General features: G+C 38.4%; 2 protein-coding genes across 5 annotated transcripts; one reads left to right on the plus strand and one right to left on the minus strand.

Annotated features, from left to right (window-relative positions):
* Positions 1–330: 330 nt before the first annotated feature.
* dytn (dystrotelin) lies at positions 331–10,873 on the plus strand. 4 transcript variants are annotated; one of them, XM_034001340.3, is made up of 15 exons: positions 331–591; positions 1,717–1,770; positions 2,193–2,267; positions 3,248–3,449; positions 3,806–3,891; positions 4,168–4,268; positions 4,381–4,452; positions 4,836–4,999; positions 5,571–5,682; positions 6,468–6,613; positions 6,766–6,934; positions 8,790–8,887; positions 9,148–9,307; positions 9,533–10,055; positions 10,682–10,873. In XM_034001340.3, exons 2-15 carry the CDS (start codon positions 1,752–1,754, stop codon positions 10,783–10,785), a joined length of 2,031 nt encoding a protein of 676 aa, XP_033857231.3. In that variant the 5' UTR covers positions 331–591; positions 1,717–1,751; the 3' UTR covers positions 10,786–10,873. The 4 variants fall into 4 exon arrangements, with proteins under 4 accessions (XP_033857231.3, XP_058888143.1, XP_033857249.3 ...); XM_059032160.1 differs by lacking the exon at positions 10,682–10,873 and having other exon boundaries at positions 9,533–10,675; XM_034001358.3 differs by lacking the exon at positions 10,682–10,873 and having other exon boundaries at positions 6,769–6,934; positions 9,533–10,675.
* A 338-nt stretch (positions 10,874–11,211) lies between these two features.
* LOC117406957 (protein FAM237A-like) lies at positions 11,212–16,527 on the minus strand. The gene is made up of 3 exons (XM_034011439.3): positions 15,716–16,527; positions 13,133–13,542; positions 11,212–12,291 (listed from the first exon to the last, which is right to left on the minus strand). The coding sequence occupies exons 2-3, from the start codon at positions 13,524–13,526 to the stop codon at positions 12,146–12,148; spliced, it is 540 nt and encodes a 179-aa protein (XP_033867330.1). The 5' UTR covers positions 13,527–13,542; positions 15,716–16,527; the 3' UTR covers positions 11,212–12,145.
* Positions 16,528–18,050: the final 1,523 nt, after the last annotated feature.

Here is an 18,050-nt window from a genome sequence, read left to right on the forward strand (position 1 = left end):
GATGAGATTACATCTATGACCTGTACAGTATATGATTTCCTGTCCATGTACAGGAAGTAAAAAAATAAAGATTCCTCTCTTATTTATACTGCCTTCTTAACCCTAACCTTATTTCAAAATCAACATTCATCACTTACAGTATATTTGGATACAAAAAACACAAAACTTGGAAAATAATGTACAAGACAAATACATTTTAAAAAAAAAATCAGCTCCAAGAACACAAATAGTGAATTGTTTTACAAAAATGAAAAGCAGCTCTATTTCTGTCTTAACAGAGCATCATCTTGTTACCATAGCAACAGGCATCCATTCTTGTTCAACCTGCTACACAGCAAATGATTAAATTAATATATTCAGCCATTGCCTTATTTTACTTTGTATGTAGCAACAGCTTCTTTTGGCATGTATGTCTTTAACATACACTAATGTGAGCATGTATTATTTATTCAGTGGAGTAGTAATGTGAGACACAGCAGCAATGCAACCTTACTACGCTACAGTTCTGCTGCAGGCAGTGTCCTAGCAATGGCTTCCAGTGAAAAACAAATTTGCTGGTGAGTACACAAGCTCAGTGATGAATAAAGAAAGGTAAGCAGCGTTAGATTTTTTTGTTTGTGTTTTTTGCAAGGTCAATAATGACAATGTATATTATATAGTGTGCGTAGTCAATGGTAATGCAATATGTGTACATAGTCATTTGGGAAGTAAAATACTTTAGTTGTTTCTGATATTTTGACTGCTTCTCTGACACTAATTAAAATAGAAACATTTATACAATTAGTTTAATAATAGGGAGACATTGTACAGTAATGTGGAGAAGCTATGTTAACCAAACATGAGGAACATTATTGTTAACCTCTTGGAGCAAGTTTGGATTGGATTCATATATTAAATGCATCTGTTTCGGGTCTTGCATTATTTCATGATTTTTCTAAATGCTTTTTAAAACATTGATGACATTATTATTTATTTCTTAGCAGATGCCCTTATCCAGGGCGACTTACAATTGTTACAAGATATCACATTATACAGATATCACATTATTTTTACATATAATACCCATTTATACAGTTTTTTTTTTTACTGGAGCAATCTAGGTAACATACCTTGATCAAGGGTACAGCAGCAGTGTCCCCTATATGGGATTGAACCCACAACCCTCTGGTCAAGAGTCCAGAGCCCGAACCACTACTCCACACTGCTGCCCATATACTTGGGTGTTGAGCTTCAAAGCATAACAGTTTGCATAAAATGATTCCACAATGCTGGCAAATCATCATTGAAAAGGAAGACAGGAGGGCTGGAGAAATGCAGTTGTGTTCCTTTTTATATTCAGGGTCTGGGAGTATAAAACCCTGGAATTCTTCAAATGTGTAAACAAGTTCACTCAGGTCTTGTACCACTATCGCTGCTTCTACTGTTAAAGCTTGGCCTGTTTCCAGAAGAAGTAAGGGATACCTGTAAGTCAATAACTGTTGTATCCAGTATCTCAAGTGGTTACTAAACCCTCAATTTGGACTGTATTGAAGTGCTATTGTTAAACAGGTTTTCCTAGGTTTTCTGCTGCCTTAGCTTTCTATAGCTATAACACCTGGAATACACTGTGTACATTTAGTTCTGCAGTAGGAGTATTTTAGAAACATTAAATCATGTGTTTTTGCTAACTTTTGCACTTTAAATATTAAATATGTTTATTGTATTTTATTTTTTTAGATAAATGCTTTACAATTCACACTGGTAACTGTCCCATGGATCCTGATACAATAGGTAGGCATCCCTTTTAAATACTGTACATGCACTGGTCTGTCAGAATTTGGACAACACCAATTCACTTAAGCAATATTGTGCAATTGCTTTTGAGATCACCTTGAATTGAAATGTAATGTTCTTCAGTGTTGAATAGTTTAGGTCAAAGAAATGGGTAGTGAATAAAATACAAAATCAGGTTGTTGTGCTGGAAGATGAGCTCACCCTTAATAAAATATGCATACAATAAACCCCCATCTGGGTCCAGACAATGCCTTATACATTTGTGATTATACTGTCAGGATAGTACAGTGTTTTGTCTTATGTTTATTGTTCCAATGTAATTATCCTATTATTTAAATCTTGTGTTGCTTTAGTTTTTCTTCTCTTAAAAAGCTGTTTTATTATTTTGCTTTGCGCGTGTGTTCTTCTTGTCCTAACAGAAGGTCTCAATGAGGTCCAGCATGCTGTTTACCGAACAGCTTTCAAACTGCGTTCACTGCAGAAACTGTGCCAGTGTAAGTAGGCCTGCACTGCCAGGGCATCAGCATGTTTCAAATGTTTCAATTGCATCCAATAAAACATTACAGTTATAAATTATTTAAAAGATCTGCAGTTTGACATTTTATAAGAGTTACGTGAATACCTTTAAATTACATATTACCAGTTCAAGACATTCTATCTGAAAGGTATCCACCTTAAAAACAAAGTATTTAAAATATTAAAGTAAAAGTTATCAGAAACTAATTCAAGTAATGGGCTGCCATCATGTATTACTCCATTACATAGTCACTCCTATTTTCTGAATGGAGAAAATTCAATTTTTTTTTTTTTTTATAAATTTAGTCGTTGCCAATTAGTTTTTTTTAATTATTTTCTCCCCCAATTTGAAATGCCCAATTATTTTATTATGCTCAGTTCACCGCTACCACCCCTGCGCTGACTCGGGAGGGGCGAAGATGAACACACGCTGTCCTCCGAAGCGTGTGCCGTCAGCCGCCCGCTTCTTTACACACTGCGAACTCACCGTGCAGCCGCCTCAGAGCTACAGCGTCGGAGGACAACGCAGCTCTGGGCAGCTTACAGGCAAGCCCGCAGGCGCCTGGCCAGACTACAGGGGTCGCTGGTGCACGGTGAGCCGAGGACACCCTGGCCGACCTAACCCTCCCTCCCCCCGGGCGACGCTGGGCCAATTGAGCGCCGCCCCCTGGAAGCTCCCGTCCACGGTCGGCTGTGGAATAGCCTGGACTCGAACTCACGACGTCCAGGCTATAGAGCACATCCTGCACTCTAGCGAGTGCTTTTACTGGATGCACCACTCGGGAGCCCCTAGAAAATTCAATTTTATAATTCAATTTTAATGTTACAAAACTGAGCAACAAACAACTGAACAACATTGAAATTTATGATTCAGTGTTTGAAGTTATAGATATTGAAAGTATTGGCATAAATACTGTGCAAGTCTGATACACATTTTATTTATTTGTTATATGTTTAGTACATTTTATAGATTTGCCACTGATTGGTCCTATGCTGCAAGATCTAAGGACAAAGCTATGCGATGATGGAGCGGTCTCAGTCCAGGACTTGTCTCAAAGCCTGCAGTTACTGTTCCAGCATGCCAGCCAGGAGAAACCTGGTCAGGTGGCAGAGGGAGCCACAGAGCACACCGTGAGCCTGGTAGCCACCATGTTTGACAGGTAAACACTGTAAAACTACATGAAGCAATGCAAGGTTAAGACCTGGGCCCGAAACACATCACCGCAAAAGGCAGGTTTGTAGGTTAGTTAGCAGCCTGACAGAAGCCCCCACAATAAAGCAATACTACTGAACCTGTTGTAATGTCACCTGTTTTAATACCTAGTCTAATCTGTAATAAGACCCCTGTCAGATTTCACTGTTGTAACATGGTACTGTAACAATTTGTAATATCTCTCATAATTTGCAATAACTGTTGTCATTTTGTGTACTAAATCGTTGCAATGACAATACCGTACATGTTATGGCAGTTCTGAGTTTGCTTGCTGTTTTTTTTTTTTTTTGCTTTTTTTTCAAGGGACCAGACAGGTTTTATTCAACTGAGATCAGTTGCAGCTGCTTTGATTGCCTTTTCAGCTGACAAACCTTCTGCAAAGTATACTGGTAGGTGATTGACCCATTTATAACCAAATGTAATGTAGCAAATGCCTTAAAATATCTCTGTTTTTTTTAACATCGCTGTCCATGGGGGCCCTTAAACCTTGACCATGTGTCGCCCCTCTATTTTGCTTACTCTTGTACAGTACTTATTCTGAATACAATGTGAAGTTTAAAAATTAATTTGGGGGTCTGGTTGGAACACAATGATGCATAGGTCTCCTTAGGAAGTTGGACACCCCTGAATTAAATGAACAATATATTTCTGTGTTTTGATGGCAGATCTCTTTCAGCTGGCTGTCCAGTGTAGTGCCAGTCATTACGCCACCAGCAGGCAGGTGACTAGGAGTGGCCTAAGGGTTCTGCTGCAAGACCTGAAGCAAGTGAGATATATTGAACTGTGCGCACAAGATAGAGACTTTGGAATAGTTAGTGCTGTGAACAATGCAGCTTTGTATTATTGCAAACTAACATCAAATCTGACTTGTCATGTAGGTGCCTGGGGTAGTTTGTGAGGGTCATGTTTTTGGGCAGGTGGAGAGTGCAGTACGCAGCTGCTTTCATGGGGTAGGTAAACCAACATGTCTTCATGTGAAGACTTTTTTTCCCCTTTTATTTCCACATAGCTACCTAGAAGTTTACTACAGTATACTATTAGAACAGCATAGTAAAGCACAGCTAGGTAGGGCATTGTAAATTTCGTATGGATAAGAAAAGTAGAAGGAAGCAAATGTTACATAAACTTGTATTGTGGCTGTACCTTTATATAGATGGCTAAAATAATGCAAATTAAATGTGTTATTTGTTTAATAATATGTTCTTATTCAAGTAAGTATACTGATAGCACTTTAGGGCTCCTTTATAATGTAAGTTTCTATGTCTATAAAAGTATATTGTCTGACTCTGAATGTACAATTTATTTTATCACTGTCGATTACATTACATTTTAGGTGCTCAGTGGAGGGATTCCTCAAGAGAAGTTTACTGCCTGGTTGAATTCGGAGCCCCAGTTTCTTCTGTGGCTCTCCACCCTGTACAGAGTATCAGCCACTGAAGCTGTCACCCATCAATCAAGGTGTGACATCTGCAAAGCTTTCCCCATCACCGGTCTCAGGTACATTTCACCTAAAACATGTCACCATGTTAATTAATTTATGAAATACCAACCACAAAAAGGACTGAGCAAAATTGTCTTAATTGGGAGCTTTTCCAAACAGAACAGAGGGAGGAAGTCAGTAGACAAAGGGAGAGGGGGGCTGGTTTGGAGCGGGTCACAAAAGGGGACTTTCTGTGAACAAATACAAATTCCTACGCCATTTAATGTGTTACCCCACAAGGTGGCTCTGCTTGCTTTTCTTTTACAAACTCTAAACACTGTTGATGAGTGAAGTATAGCTGGATAGTTATAATTAACAAACTTCACTTAATTGATCAAAACAGACTTTCAAGAAAATAACTAACAAGTACAATTTAGTAAATATGGCCAAAAATTAAAGAGCATTAATTTAGCACATTTTTAAATGTACATTTTTGTACATTTTTTAAATGTTTTAATAGTTTAAATATGTTTCTTGAAAATCATTAAAGGCATTATGTAAACAAAGGGGTGTATAGTATTTCCCAGAATGCAATTGCCTTTTCCACTGTTATAATTGTTTTTAACAGTATTTCCCCGGATTTCTTAGATATCGATGTCTGAAGTGCCTGAACTTTCACATTTGCCAGCGGTGCTTTTTAACCAGTAGGACTGCAAAAAATCATAAGAACTCACACCCTGTGATGGAGCACTGTTCACAGGTAACAAACAAAGTCATATCAGCTTGAAGAAGAAAAACAAATGTGTTTACACTTTATTGTTTTTTAGTTAGCAAGGAAACAAAGTTAACAAAGAAACGGTATATGGTGTAATGTAATACAAAGGTCATTGTATTACAGAAACTAATTATGGTAGACTACTAAGCTTTTACTTGCTAGTTTTGCACCATACAAATGGTTTTATTCCTTTCAAACAAGAGTTTGTTTTTCCCCTTGCACTCATTGCTTAGTAAGGCACAGAATATAATTTAGTCTGAGCATTCAACAAGTGTATACAAGCAGCATGAATTTTATTGCACAAAGTACCTTTTGCCCTGCTGATCATGGTTGCCTGGTCACAGAATGAGAAACCACAGCTATAGTGTTACAGCAACTAATCATGTGTTTACATACAAACCAACCCCATGAGCTAATGACTGGATACCAGGTCCTGTTTAGGTAAGAAGCATTAGCATAATAAAAAGTAACACCCTTACCATTTGAAACTTATTTACAGTGTACAGTCTGTACAGTGTACCATCTCTCCATTTCTCTACATGTTTTGTATAGCTATATTTTGACCACACAAATCGGTTGATTCAATAAAGCGGTCTAGGTAATGGAATTTTTCTTTACAGTATGCTGCTGATTCAATTAAGCTGTAATTCTATTAAGCACTTTTGACGTGAATTCGATAACTATTTACTCAGAGAGCAGATGGGAATCTATGGAAGTCTTATCCTTTTCTGTTGGTGACACTTTGTTGTTTTCTCTTGTCTTTATTGTAGCCCTCTCTGAGGGAGAATCTGAAAGTTTTCACTCGAACTGTACGGAACAACTTGCTGACAAGGCGGTGTAAGCAGAAAGAGGCTCAGAGAAGAGGGACTTTGCTTATAGTGCAGAGTGGAGCGCTCCCTGCTGAGGACCAGAGACTGTGAGTCCCATCATCCTTATGCAGGAAAAGTATTATGTTTGCAACTTTGCATGAACCGCAACCGGAGCATCATCAGTGGTAAAAGTAAAAATCTGATCAACCAAGGATATTAGCTGTGAAATCTGTTGGTCTTTATTTTCATCTTGTTTCAGCAGCACCGATCTGTCCCATCAAGCGCTCAGTCACAGGCCTACATGTATCTCACACTGTGATGCAGGAGTTGAGATCCAGCCAGAGGAGATCACTAGGAAAGCATCTAAGGCCATGCAGACAGATGAAGCATTACCCAGATATCAGCTAAAGACTCCAAGGCAGAAACAGGTCAGTTGGTGACAACGTGGGGCTTTTTAAATGTTTATATATATATATATAAACATTTATATATTTTGCCTTAATAATTCCTTGCAGTAATATATATATATATATATATATATATATATATATATATATATATATATATATATATATATATATATATAAGAGGAAATGAAAAGTCCTATGAGAAACACATTAAGGAATCAAAACGTGGTAGCGTGCCTGCCCTAAGGGGATGAGTTGATGCATGTACCTGTATGGTTCAGCTCACAATTAGCAATTAATAATAATTTGTATTACATTATCAACCACACATATACAAGATCACACCCGATTCAAGATATATAAACTTCATTATCTGAATGAGTAGTGACATGAATGAAGTGGTAGTGTGCCTGCCCTAAGGGAATGAGTTGATGCATGTACCTGTATGGTTCAGTTCACAATTAGCCAAATGACAATAAATTAACCGCCTCCCCCCCAAACACACCGTTTGCCCCTCGCTAAGTCCTTGACACATGCTCTTGAGTGGTGTAATTCTTTATACAATTATACAATTATTTACTTTATATATTCTACTTTAACACTGTCATTCTGGTAACCAAATGTTAAAGTAGAAATTAAAAGGAGTAATTGTGAAAGGGGACCTATCATTAGTACAGTTGCATCATGTGGGAGTTTTTGATTCCTTAATGTGTTTCTCATAGGACTTTTCATTTCCTCTTATATATATATATTATTATTACTGCAAGGAATTATTAAGGCAAAATCACATCCAAATCTTGCATAAATAGTCCCGTGTCTGATTTGCAAATGTCTCTATCCTTATGTCCTTAAGTGGATACTAAAAAAATCATCAATACAAAGTGAAAAGAATCAGCTGAGCGCATTGCACGCTTATGTGTTCACTTAGTATGTACTAATGCTTTATGAATATGGCCCATTATACATGTATCTTATATTTAGTTCCTGCTTTTCAGTAATGTAATTGACCATTTTGTGGAGGAATTGAAGACAGGATAATATAAATCAATTATCTCAATCAATTAAAATATATTATCCAATACAAACCAGCTAATCAAATAACTATCTGACCTGTAACCTGTAACTATCTGATAAATGGCTTGCATTAAGGGTATCGCTAAAATATTATTATTAATTTATTATTCCACTGTCATTCTGGTGACCAAATGTTAAAGTAGAAATTAAAAGGAGTAATTGTGGGCTCCCGAGTGGCGCATCCAGTAAAGGCGCACCTCGCAGGATGTGCCCTATAGCCTGGAGATCGCTGGTTCGAATCCAGGCTATGTCACAGCTGACCGTGACCGAGAGTTCCTAGGGGGCGGCGCACAATTGGCTGAGCGCTGCCCGGGTAGGGAGGGCTTAGGTCGGCAGGGGAATCCACGGCTCACCGCGCATCAGTGACCCCTGTGGCCGATAGGGCGCCTGTGGCTCTGCAGCGGAGCCGCCAGATCTGTGTTGTCCTCCGGCACTATAGGTCTGGTAGCATTGCTGTGGATCTGCAGTGCGAAAAATGACGGCTTGGAAGGAGCACGTTTCGGAGGACGCGTGTTTCAGCCTCCGTTTCCTGAGTCGGTGGGGGGGTTGCGAGCGGTGAGCCGGGGATACAGATGATAATTGGGCATGCTAAATTGGGGTGAAAACCGGGGTAAAAATAATTGGCGACGACTACATTTTTAAGAAAAAAAATAAAATAAAAAAAAAAAAATAAATAAAAAAAAATAAAATAAAAGGAGTAATTGTGAAAGGGGACCTATCATTAGTACAGTTGCATCATGTGGGAGTTTTCGATTCCTTAATGTGTTTCTCATAGGACTTTTCATTTCCTCTTTGTCTTCAGGTACCCAGAATTATCCCAAAGAAAGTCACGATGACTCCTTCAGAAAAAGAATTACACCACTCAAGAGCATCTGTCAAGGACTTAGCGAGGGGCAAACGGTGTGTTTGGGGGGGAGGGGTTAATAATTTATTGTCATTTGGCTAATTGTGAGCTGAACCATACAGGTACATGCATCAACTCATCCCCTTAGGGCAGGCACACTACCACTTCATTCATGTCACTACTCATTCAGATAACGAAGTTGTGAACTCAACCACACATACAAGATCACACCCGATTCAAGATGGTGGGTTCCCGGAGCAACCGTCACATTGTAAGAACAGCATATTTTATATTCAAGTACTGTTTTTGCTTTAAGGTATCTGGAAGAGCAGCTACAGCTGTGGAAAGTTAAAGTTCAATCCGAGCTCAACTCACAAGAAGACAAGTGTGACAAACTTGAAGCAAAGATTGAAGTCCTAACAGAGCACAACAAGAACTTACAAGATGAACTTGTTAATGTTCGACAGCTAGTACAGGTACACATGCTCTAACAAAGATACTGCACCCCAAGTGACAAATAGGTTTACTCATGTGTAGAGGGGGGCAGTATGGGTACAATATTACAATATTGTTATCGGAGTAGAAACTAGTTATTACCATGACCTTCTCTGGACTAATTGTTTGTATAAGGCTACTGTTTTACAACATTTTACTTATTATTGTTGTTTTAGTAAAAGACTATTAATTTTCTTTCTTTTTAGGTAAATCTTAACCGTACTAAAAGCATTTTGCCAAATGTTTCACAATCTCCTAAATTTAACTCAAGGATCATGAATGAACATACAGCTGTTAAAACACAGCGACTTGGTCAAACATGCTCTGTCAGAGACTTGAAAAATAAAGAACGGCAGCCATCTGCATTGACAGCGGACAGCAGAAAGCCAGTGAAGGCACCCTCATCATTATCTTACCCCAATAAACATGAGACAGCAGGTTCTAATTTTTTTGCCAGGTACGCAGAGACTGAAGCCAGAATATCAGATAAACATCAGGAAATACTATCTAAAACCTGCTCTGGGGATAAGGCCCCAGCTGAAACTAGGGATGTTGGGGTAACAAAGCCAGTACCTGATGCAGAGGTCCTCAAGAATGCACAGGTAGAGAGCACGCTTTCAGTGCCTAATGCAGAGAAGCCTTGTGGAGATGGGATTCAGGATGAGGAAGAGGAGTTGTTTCAGTTGGTGCAGAGACTGAAAAGCGCACTATCTGTAAAGGTGCAGCCAGGTATTGGGTTTTTCTCAGTAAAGTTGCAGGTCTATGAAGAGTTGTGGGTGACATGGCCAGTCACAGGACTGTCTCATGCTAGTTTTACCTCACATATACCCCTTAACCTAGTGCTCAAACCACAGTGGGACTGATTTGACGGGAAAAAAAAAACAAATAAAACAGATTAGACCAAATATGGTCAACAAAGGTTGGGAGCATTTACTTAATATGTTTTAATGCAACAGTTGTTGAAAGATCACCTTTTCTGTATTTAACTGTGCTCATTGTAGAATCTATCTTGCATTCATTCAAATCCAGGGACTTTTGCAAATGATGTTCTATTGTTAGGCAAACGTAGTGCTTGATCAATAAAAGTAACAATGTATCCACCCCCACTTTGAGAAATGTATACCCCTAAGTAGTAGATTCATTTATAAAAGTTATTATTTCCAAATGCTTTCAACACTACGTATTTTCAAAACTACAGACTGCTGATGCAGTCTAGGAAAAAAAAAAAAACTTCTCTTAACACTTAAGCCCATTAAGAATGATGTAAAACACTGAAACAATGTAATTAGTTATAGTAGGCTTGTCTATTTGCACGGTGCTGAAAGCGTTGATTATTGTTTGATTTTTTTTTTTAGGTCCATATTCTAATGTGAAGCAAGAGCTGATAGAAGCAGCAGGATATGTGGGAGATTCCCTGTCTCATCTTGTCAACAAAGTCGCTCTTACAACTCCATACTGACTGATGGGGAATAGCGTCACTTTCATAACAGTCAGACATAAAGGGATTGCATTGCCAATAATTTGAATATGGTTCAATAAATTGGAAACCCATCATTTTTCTCAACCTTCATTATTTACCTGACTTTTTTTTTTTTAATTTTCACTGCTCTTGTATTGGGGAAACAGCAAGTGGTGCTGGTATGGTAAATTTACTTATAATAGTCTTATGCTCATATTAGGCACATAGTAGTATACCATGGTTCTGTTACTTTATTAGAAACACACTCTCCCACAGTTTTTTACATCATGGTGGTCTTCCACACCCTCATTTTAGGTGAAGCAGTCCAACAGGTCATGTGGAAAAGGCTATAAAGTTGTCCATAAGCTTAAATATACTACCTTTGTATAAAGATGCTCAACATTTGCTTTCAGACAGACCCTCAGTTGTTTATGCCAGAAGCTTCTGCATGTATATTTCATTAAAATTGAACACAATTAAAAATATATTTTATGTACATAGATTACCGAAACAAATTATGGAAACAACAAATGATTTAAAGAACTACTGGGGGTGGGGATTTTATTTCTCAATTTTCCTCACTCAGACCCCTTTACTAAATATCTTGGTAACCCTGAATAGATAATCATCTCCTCTTCAACAAGCAAGGTATCTCACAAGTAGAATGGTACCCCAAAATGTTCTCCTTTTTCTAGGAAAGTGGAACAACTGAGGATGGGGAGTTTGTTGCCGGATAACCTCACTCAGATTCTAGTTAACATTTAACCAGGCTACCAATTACTTGACATTTTAGGCCACTGTTCAAATCCATATCTCAAAGACTGTCAGTGCAGACCTGTCAATTCTCCTGTATTCACCAGTAGTCTCCCGTATTTTTACCCTTCTCCTGGACATCTCCCAGGACAGAGTTTATCCCGTATTCTACTGTTAAACCCCCTTATGTCAGCAAATCTTTAATGTCTACAACATTCATGGCCGGTGTGTGATTACTGCAATCCCCATCTGTACTGAGCAGGGTTTAGGACCCAGGGGAGTCCTGTAGCAGGCATGCATTCAGTGCGCGAGGCAAGTTCACATACTTAGCCACGCACCTGCAGCCTCCACCCCAATGTTGACAGGTATGTCAGTGTAGTCAACAGTTAACAATGTACCTGCAAATTTCCATGCTACACAATTTAGATACCTTTTTTGGGGGATAGTGCTACCTGATAAAAAACTGAGTAAGAAAAAAACACATTGACAGACATGAGAATAACTAGGTGGAGTTCATAACTGCTGAAACTGTGCAGGTAAGTTCTGCAAGTTTTAATAAATAGTTAAAAAGTACAAAAAGCCAATGCACGACAAACAATACCAACGGCTACATTCTGGAGCTCCTCTTTAAGCCTAGGGATTTGGTTATCCTTCCCAGTACCCCAGGTACACTTCTGGGTACATGGATTCCTATCAAGTCTTCAGTATATTCGTTTTTAGGGAAATCGCTTCTTTGTCCTCGGATATATGACTCTGGAAAACAAAAATAAGACAAAGGTCAGGTTCTGATTATCGCATGCTTTGTTTTCATTTGCCAATGGGATAGTGGATCGACTCAATTAGAACTCCATCTGCCACAGTTTTCGTCAGTCTGCTCTTGGAGGTTTACTGCACAAGTATGTAGTAAGTGCACTCCCGGTTATAAATTAAGATCCTCATTGAGGACATGTGGTGTGTATATAATTGATCAGATTCAGTGTTAGATCTTAATTCCGCCAATACTAAAACCATTCAAAACGGACAACTTTATGACAATACCTCACAGTGCAAATCAGTCATCTATTTCTGTATGGAACTACAATTTCCAACATATAAAAGATCAAATGAATATACCCCAATATGCTATTCTGTTTAGGTTAAAAATAAATAAATTAATCTTGTTCTGTACCTCCAGCACCTTATTAAATCAGCTGAAGGAACCATATGGGCACAGACTTCTTCACACCACAAAACAAATGAAACGATCCTATAAATCTTGTGTCTACTGCATTGCCATTCGCTAAGAAAGAGACATGGTAAACACATTTTAAAAGTCAATTAGAGTAAGGTGTTATAATTCACTCTACCACCTCGTTATCTGTTTGAGTGTTGAAAATAATTTGTGTATATGGTAGAAATATATCACCAGCACTGTATACATTAAGTGGAAAGACCCTTCTGTGAATTATGTTCATAGTAATACTAAAATACTAAGACTTTTGAAATTCTATGACAAATGTTTCAAAGGTTCATAACAGCATTACTATGTATCCCACATATCTATTCTACTTCACATATACCATCCCCACTAATTCAATATAGCATGGCTACTTACTGTCTGTGATAAAGGAATGCAGAGTCATTATTTCCTGTTTCCTTTCAGAGAGTTGTCTGCGTCCCAGGCCATGTGTTCTGGATAGCACACAGTCCACGTAGATATCCCAGAAGAGCTGGGCCAAGTCCCAAAACAGAGCCCCGTGCTTCATGTTGTCGGATGACCTCAGGTAGATCATAAAGTCCCAAAAGCCCGAGACAGTGTCAGAGATGCGTGGCTTTCTCATCTCTAAAAGGAGTGCTGATGAGGACTCCCAGCACTGTGGGTCTGCTTTCCCCAGAGCCAGGGGGTCGATCTGGCACATATGTGGGCCGACACACAGTATCCCGATTATCAGGAGGGTATATGTGAGTCTGAGGGTCCGGCCTATTCGAGCTCTACTGATGGGGTCCATTTGGTTACTAAGAAACCTGGTGGAACAAATGACATGATGATTTTAAACATGACAAAGATTTCATTGCTGACACACTTTGTGTGTGTTAAAATTTTATTATTTAAATGACGTTCATTCCATAATTAAGTGCTTGATGACAATAACTCAGGCTACTATAATGAAACTTGTGTTTCATGATGGGAATGACATCTGTGGATACAGGTGGCTGCTTATTCAAGCTGCTTCACTCATTCACTTGTATTGGAAGTAAACCCAGGAATGTATATATACATACAGTATGTGTGTGTGTGTGTGTGTGTGTGTGTGTGTGTGTGTGTGTGAGTTTCAGCTAGTTATACTGTAGCTTATCCTATTTCCAATTTCTAACTCTAAAGAGTAAGTAGCTTGTCATAATAATGTATTTCTTACATTTCATTTACTATTCCATGGTGTTTGCAATCGGTCTGAGTGGTTATGGGTCCAGTTTTTATCATAACAAAAGCCTTTTCCTTCACAGTCAGACTGTCATATGCTTTGAATGGAATGAGAAAGGCTGTTCAGTCAGTTAGGATTCTCCAGACAAAGCTCAATGCAAGCTCAAAGCAAGGTAAAGGCAGCTTTGAGAAAAATTGTAACAGTAAAAATAAATTCAAATGGTATTTAAAGATTACTCTTTAACTGTATACAAAGATCACATGCCTGAACACGTCATTTTTTCCTAGAGTCTAGAATTATATTTTCAGACTTAGCTCTTTCAAAAACAGATCTTTTGAAAATAGATCACTAATAATGTAATTGATTTAATTTGTATTGCATTCAATAATTCCATACAAATACGATGATGCTGTTGCCATTGAAAAAAGTCACTATAACGGAGTGGCTGTGAGCAGTAATGTAATCACTGGGCTTCAAGACTTCAAATACCAGTAACTCATCTCTGTATGACAGAGAACGTCACCAAATCAAAATGCCATTGTCTCACCTGAAGGATTAAATGTCAATCAATGCTCTATATGCTCCAACACGTCCATTCAACAGTCATACAAATGTACAGATTGCTGGACAATGGAGTGTTTCAATTTGCATGTGCTTTTCTTTAAATCCAGGTCCTGAACTATCATTACGGCTTCAGATATTTCTAAAGCCCCTCTGCACTTAAACACGTGGAGTCAGCAGTGGCGACAATGAGCAAAGCAATTAGAGAGCAATATATGTAACGGCAATGTGTATTCAAACAAATGTATGCAATGTTTAAATATTGAGCACAGAACTGTAATTTGAATCAATTACTCCCTTTAATTTTAGAGTGGGTGCCTGTCTTGTAATTTAGTTTTCTACAAAGCCTGCCAGCATCCATATACGTTTTTAAGACAGCAAACCGTTCATTTATTAATCACTGTGTAAAGACACAGGAAAGCATACTAGCACTGATACTTCAGAACAAGACTGAGTTCATGAAAAACGTTCAGTGAAGTTATGATTGGATTCACATGCAAATAGATTCCACTAGTTGTGTATGTATTTTTTTTTTAAACGTTTTGAATTAAAAGTTGTACCCACACCTGGCCTGATTGGTTCTATTTTGAGAAACAGAAACCTCAAAGCACACAAGTCACAATCTTAATCTAGTGCTATTAAAAAGGGCAACATGTTTTTTCTTTATGATTTTTAAGTTTGAAGTAGGGACATAGTGTGTCATACTTTAGTTTCCTTCCCTGTGATTCTGTAGTTCACTGTATGTCATACTCCTGAAGCACTATTCAGACCCAATTATCTTACAAGAACATCTCAGAAATCACTCCTAACAAAAACATTTAAAATCACACTCTAGCCTTACCAGATATATACTAACAAGCATTTTGGGGTATACTGATCACTGATAAGATAACTTCAGAACTAACAGTAACTACCTAACGAGCTAACTTACAAACACACAAGCACTGTAAATGCCTTTGAAATAAAGTTGTAAATAAATTAACGTTTATTTTTACATTTCGAGAGGATAATAAATTATTAATCAGTCATCAAAATATTGCAAAAACAAAACTGCTACAGTTCCAAAAATGTGTGTGAATGAATGAATAAATAAATAAATAAATAAATAAATAAATAAATAATATAACTGCATTGAAAAGTTACTGTTTCCAAAATAATGCAACAAACATTTTTACAAGAAGAAAGATATACAATACAGTATGGTTGCCACTTACCTTAATATTATAAACGTTGTGTATTTAATTCCTGGCCCCAAGGTGATCAGTTTCTGTTTCGAGTTTAGGGGCAGTGTTGAGTGATGCTCTTTTAAAGAACTGGGAGGGTTACCGTTCCTTCTACGACGTCAGGGCACGTCTTTAGAAATAATTAGCCTGCATTCATTAAATCTGTATGCATGTCCTTCAATTGTAGCTTCGTTCAGGTACTGTATTTTAGACATCCAACCATTCCCTTTTTATACACAGCTCTTCTGATGTGCGTGCGTCACTACCAGGTTGCAAGGAAACTTTGAAACACGTTTCGGACAATGAATCCAAGACTACTTTTGACTCTTTATGACAGCTAAATAACTATAGTAAATATATGTTTTAAAGTATTAAAAATGTTTATTGGGACCAACACTATTGTATAACACCTATGCATGTAGAAACAACTCCATTGCTATTAGTGGATATCGTACATTTGTAACAGGTGAACATGCTTCAATCAGATCTAAAATTTATAATGCTATATATTTGTGCAATGTATTGTAGGCAACCTACAAGCATATTGCAGATTTGCAATAAGTTAAGAAGAGCTGAAACGGAGCAAATGGAGTGCCGTTGAGTATTCTTTCAAATCAACATTCTGGTTGTAATCATGGGAGAATCACATACTCACATGACCCGTAGTGGACAGAGGGAGAGTTCCAAAATGTGCTGTGGGATAAGAAGGGCACACTGTAGTGACGTGATATATTTGTACAGTATGTAGTAATGTTAAGAGAGTGTGAAAATAAATCATCCTTTAGAAAAAAAGAATAAAAGGCAGCTGTATTAATATCTGCCACTGCTTAGATCATTAAAACAAACCTATATACAGTGCCGTGAAAAAGTATTTGCCCCGTCTGATTTTCTGCATTTTTGCATATTTTTGACACTGAATGTTATCAGATCTTCAACCAAAACCTAATATTATATAAAAGGGATCCTGAGTGAACAAATAACACAAAAATTCGATACATATTTCATTTATTTATTAAAGAAAGTTATGCAATACCCAATGCCCCCATGTGAAAAAGTAATCGCCCCTTAGACTCAATAACTGGTTACGCCACCTTTAGCAGCAATAACTGAAACCAAACGCTTCCTGTAGTTATTGATTAGACTCTCACAGTGCCGTGGAGGAATTTTGGCCCACTCCTCCATGCAGAACTGCTTAAACTCAGTGACATTTGTGGGTTTGTGAGCATGAACTGCTCGTTTCAGATCCTGCCACAACATCTCAATGGGGTTTAGGTCTGGACTTTGACTAGGCCATTCCAAAACTTTAAATTTCTTGTTCTTCAACCATTCTGATGTAGACTTGCTTGTGTGTTTCGGATCATTGTCTTGCTGCATGACCCAGATGCACTTCAGCTTCAGCTCACGGACGGATGGCCTGACATTCTCCTGTAGAATTCTCTGATACAGAGCAGAATTCATGGTTCATTCAGTGATGGCAAGGGATCCAGGTACTGATGCAGCAAAGCATCCCCAAACCATGACACTACCACCACCATGCTTGACCGTTGGTATGAGGTTCTTACTGTGGAATGCAGTGTTTGGTTTTCGCCAGACATAACGGGGCCCATGTCGGCCAAAATGTTCCACTTTTGACTCATCTGTCCATAGAACATTGTTCCAGAACTCTTGAGGATCATCCAGGTGCTTTTTGGCAAACTTGAGATGAGCATTCATGGTCTTCATAGTGAGCAATGGTTTCCACCTTGCTACTCTGCCATGAATCCCATTTTTGCCCAGCATCTTTCTGATGGTGGAGTCATGAACACTGACCTTAGCCGAGGCGAGAGAGGCCTGCAGATCCCTGGATGTTGTTCTAGGGTTCTTAGTGACATCCTGGACGATTTTACGCCTTGCTCTTGGAGAGATTTTGGCAGGATGGCCACTCCTGGGAAGATTCACTACTGTCCCAAACTTTCTTCGTTTGGACAATATTATTATTATTTAGCAGACGCCTTTATCCAAGGCGGCTTACAGAGACTAGGGTGTGTGAAATATGCATCAGCTGCAGAGTCACTTACAATTACGTCTCACCTGAAAGACGGAGCACAAGGAGGTTAAATGACTTGCTCAGGGTCACACAATGAGTCAGTGGCTGAGGTGGGATTTGAACCAGGGACCTCCTGGTTACAAGCCCTTTTCTTTAACCATGGGACCACACAGCCTCCTCAATATGGCTCTGACTGTGGTTCGGTGGAGCCCCAGAGCCTTAGAAATGGCTTTGTAACCCTTTCCAGACTGATAGGCATCAACAACTTTTTTTCTGGAGGTCTTCAGGAATTTCTTTTGT

This window comes from Acipenser ruthenus, chromosome 10 (assembly GCF_902713425.1).
Source record: "Acipenser ruthenus chromosome 10, fAciRut3.2 maternal haplotype, whole genome shotgun sequence".
Taxonomy (NCBI): Eukaryota; Metazoa; Chordata; class Actinopteri; order Acipenseriformes; family Acipenseridae; genus Acipenser; species Acipenser ruthenus.

Bases quoted from the DNA above. Each gene is read 5' to 3' on its own strand.
- LOC117406957 (XM_034011439.3), bottom strand. From the start codon at position 13,526: ATGGACCCCATCAGTAGAGCTCGAATAGGCCGGACCCTCAGACTCACA. The intron at 12,292-13,132 runs GTAAGTAGCCAT...TTTGTTTTCCAG, and splicing joins GCATTCCTTTATCACAGACA to AGTCATATATCCGAGGACAA.
- dytn (XM_059032160.1), top strand. The intron at 8,888-9,147 runs GTGTGTTTGGGG...TTTTGCTTTAAG, and splicing joins GACTTAGCGAGGGGCAAACG to GTATCTGGAAGAGCAGCTAC. The intron at 9,308-9,532 runs GTACACATGCTC...CTTTCTTTTTAG, and splicing joins ATGTTCGACAGCTAGTACAG to GTAAATCTTAACCGTACTAA.